Source organism: Colobus angolensis, unplaced genomic scaffold (genome assembly GCF_000951035.1).
Source record: "Colobus angolensis palliatus isolate OR3802 unplaced genomic scaffold, Cang.pa_1.0 Scaffold121, whole genome shotgun sequence".
NCBI lineage: Eukaryota > Metazoa > Chordata > Mammalia > Primates > Cercopithecidae > Colobus > Colobus angolensis.
This window is the reverse complement of record NW_012113253.1, coordinates 5,302,209-5,303,715: the sequence shown is the minus strand read 5'-3', so window position 1 is coordinate 5,303,715 and position 1,507 is coordinate 5,302,209. Positions and strand designations below refer to the sequence as shown.

Genomic DNA, 1,507 nt, shown 5'->3' with positions numbered 1-1,507 from the left:
CCCGGCCGCCGCCCTCCTCCCGCCAGCAGCCCCCGGGAACCCAGCCGAGCCCTCGGCACTTCCCGCCCACGCGGCCCACGGGACCTCAGACCACCCCGTCTCTCCCTGCAGACGCGGCACCCCCTCCCCGTGGCTTCCGGCAGCTCCAGGCCCCTCCCGCCGCGCGTCTCCACGGGTTCTCAGACGTGCAGCCCCCACAGGCCCCGGCTCCAGACGCGCGGCCCCCGCGTCTCGCGGCCCAGCTCCCCCCGCCCACCTTCCCGCCCCAGCTGCTGGGTCCCGCTTCCCACTCTCCCGCCCCCGAAGCGGCTCCCCGCCTCTTCCAAGGGGTCGTCAGAAGGCGGCCACCTGCCCCTGGGGTAAGAGTCCCCCTCCAGACGTCTGGAGGAGCAACTCGTCCCCCAGGGCGGTCGGTGGGCCCTCGTGTCATCCCCTGCGCCGACGCCAGGCGCCCCTTCCCCCAGCCCCTGGCTATCTGCTGAGCAGCCCCCGTCTTCCAAGCGTGGGTTCAGACCCCCAGGATGGGTAGCCCACTGGCCTCTCCTGTGGACACCCCGCCTCCCGAGTGCTTGCGAGCAGCCCCCTCCTACCCTGGTTCGCGTTCCTGAGCCAGACCGGGCATCTCTCTTCGGTGCCAGGTGCAGGGTAGCCCCCTTGTCCCTCCCACGACTCCCTTTCCACGCCGTACCCCAACCTCGCTGCAGGGCAACAGCCCTCTCCTCACTCCTCCCCCGCTCCACAGTCATCCTCCTCCTCACCAGCCCTCTCGGGTCTCCATGCGGAGTTGCCCCTTCCCCTCCTCAGTACATCTAGAGCAAGACCCCTGTTCCCGTCTCAAGATCCGAGCCCCCGGCTTCGACCCCCTCCCCAGCACACACGCCCTCACTAATGCCCATAGTCTGCAGGCAGGAAGCCCTTTCCTTCCCCACGACTCCGCTGCAGCCCCGATTCTCAGGCGTGGCTGATGTCAGGGGCTCGGGGTCCGCGCCCCCTTTGGCCCCCCCAGACGCGACCAGGCGAGGAAGCACAGGGGCATCCCCAAATGACTTACCGCAGTCTGCTGGAGAGAGGCACCGAAGTTGAGCATGGTTGGCTGCTTGGCCGCCGGCGGCAAGCTGACTGGCTGCTAGGCTGCTGGCTGCTTGGCCACAGACGGGCGCCCGGAGACACTCGACGTCGCTCCCGCCGCCGCCGCGCTCAGCGCCGTCTGCCCCCTCCCCATTCAGGTAGCCGCTCAGCCTGCCCCGCGCTGCGGGCGGGGGCGGGGGCGGAGCCTGAGGCCGGCCAATCAGCGGCAAAGGTGTGTGAGGCGCCGGCCAATGGGCTCGCGGGGCCACGCGTGATCAGCGACTGCCCGGCAGCGTGAAGCTGGTGTCAGTAGAGCGTGTACACAATCCCCGGCAGCGTGTTCCCTCGGCCCTGCCCGGGGGAACTCCAGAGGCCACCTGATTCAGTGACGCCCCCCGCCCCTAGCCCACCCCTCGCCCACTCCTCGCCCCTCGTCCCC

General features: G+C 70.7%; 1 protein-coding gene across 1 annotated transcript in view; it reads right to left on the bottom strand.

Annotated features, from left to right (window-relative positions):
- The window catches only part of KLF10 (Kruppel-like factor 10), a 7,192-nt gene extending 5,804 nt beyond the window's left edge, over positions 1 to 1,388 (bottom strand). Inside the window, exon 1 of the mRNA XM_011931355.1 lies at positions 1,052 to 1,388. Within this exon, the coding sequence (XP_011786745.1) occupies positions 1,052 to 1,087 (36 nt within the window). The 5' untranslated portion in view covers positions 1,088 to 1,388. The remainder of the gene's footprint in view (positions 1 to 1,051) is intronic.
- Between the last annotated feature and the right edge of the window lie 119 nt (positions 1,389 to 1,507).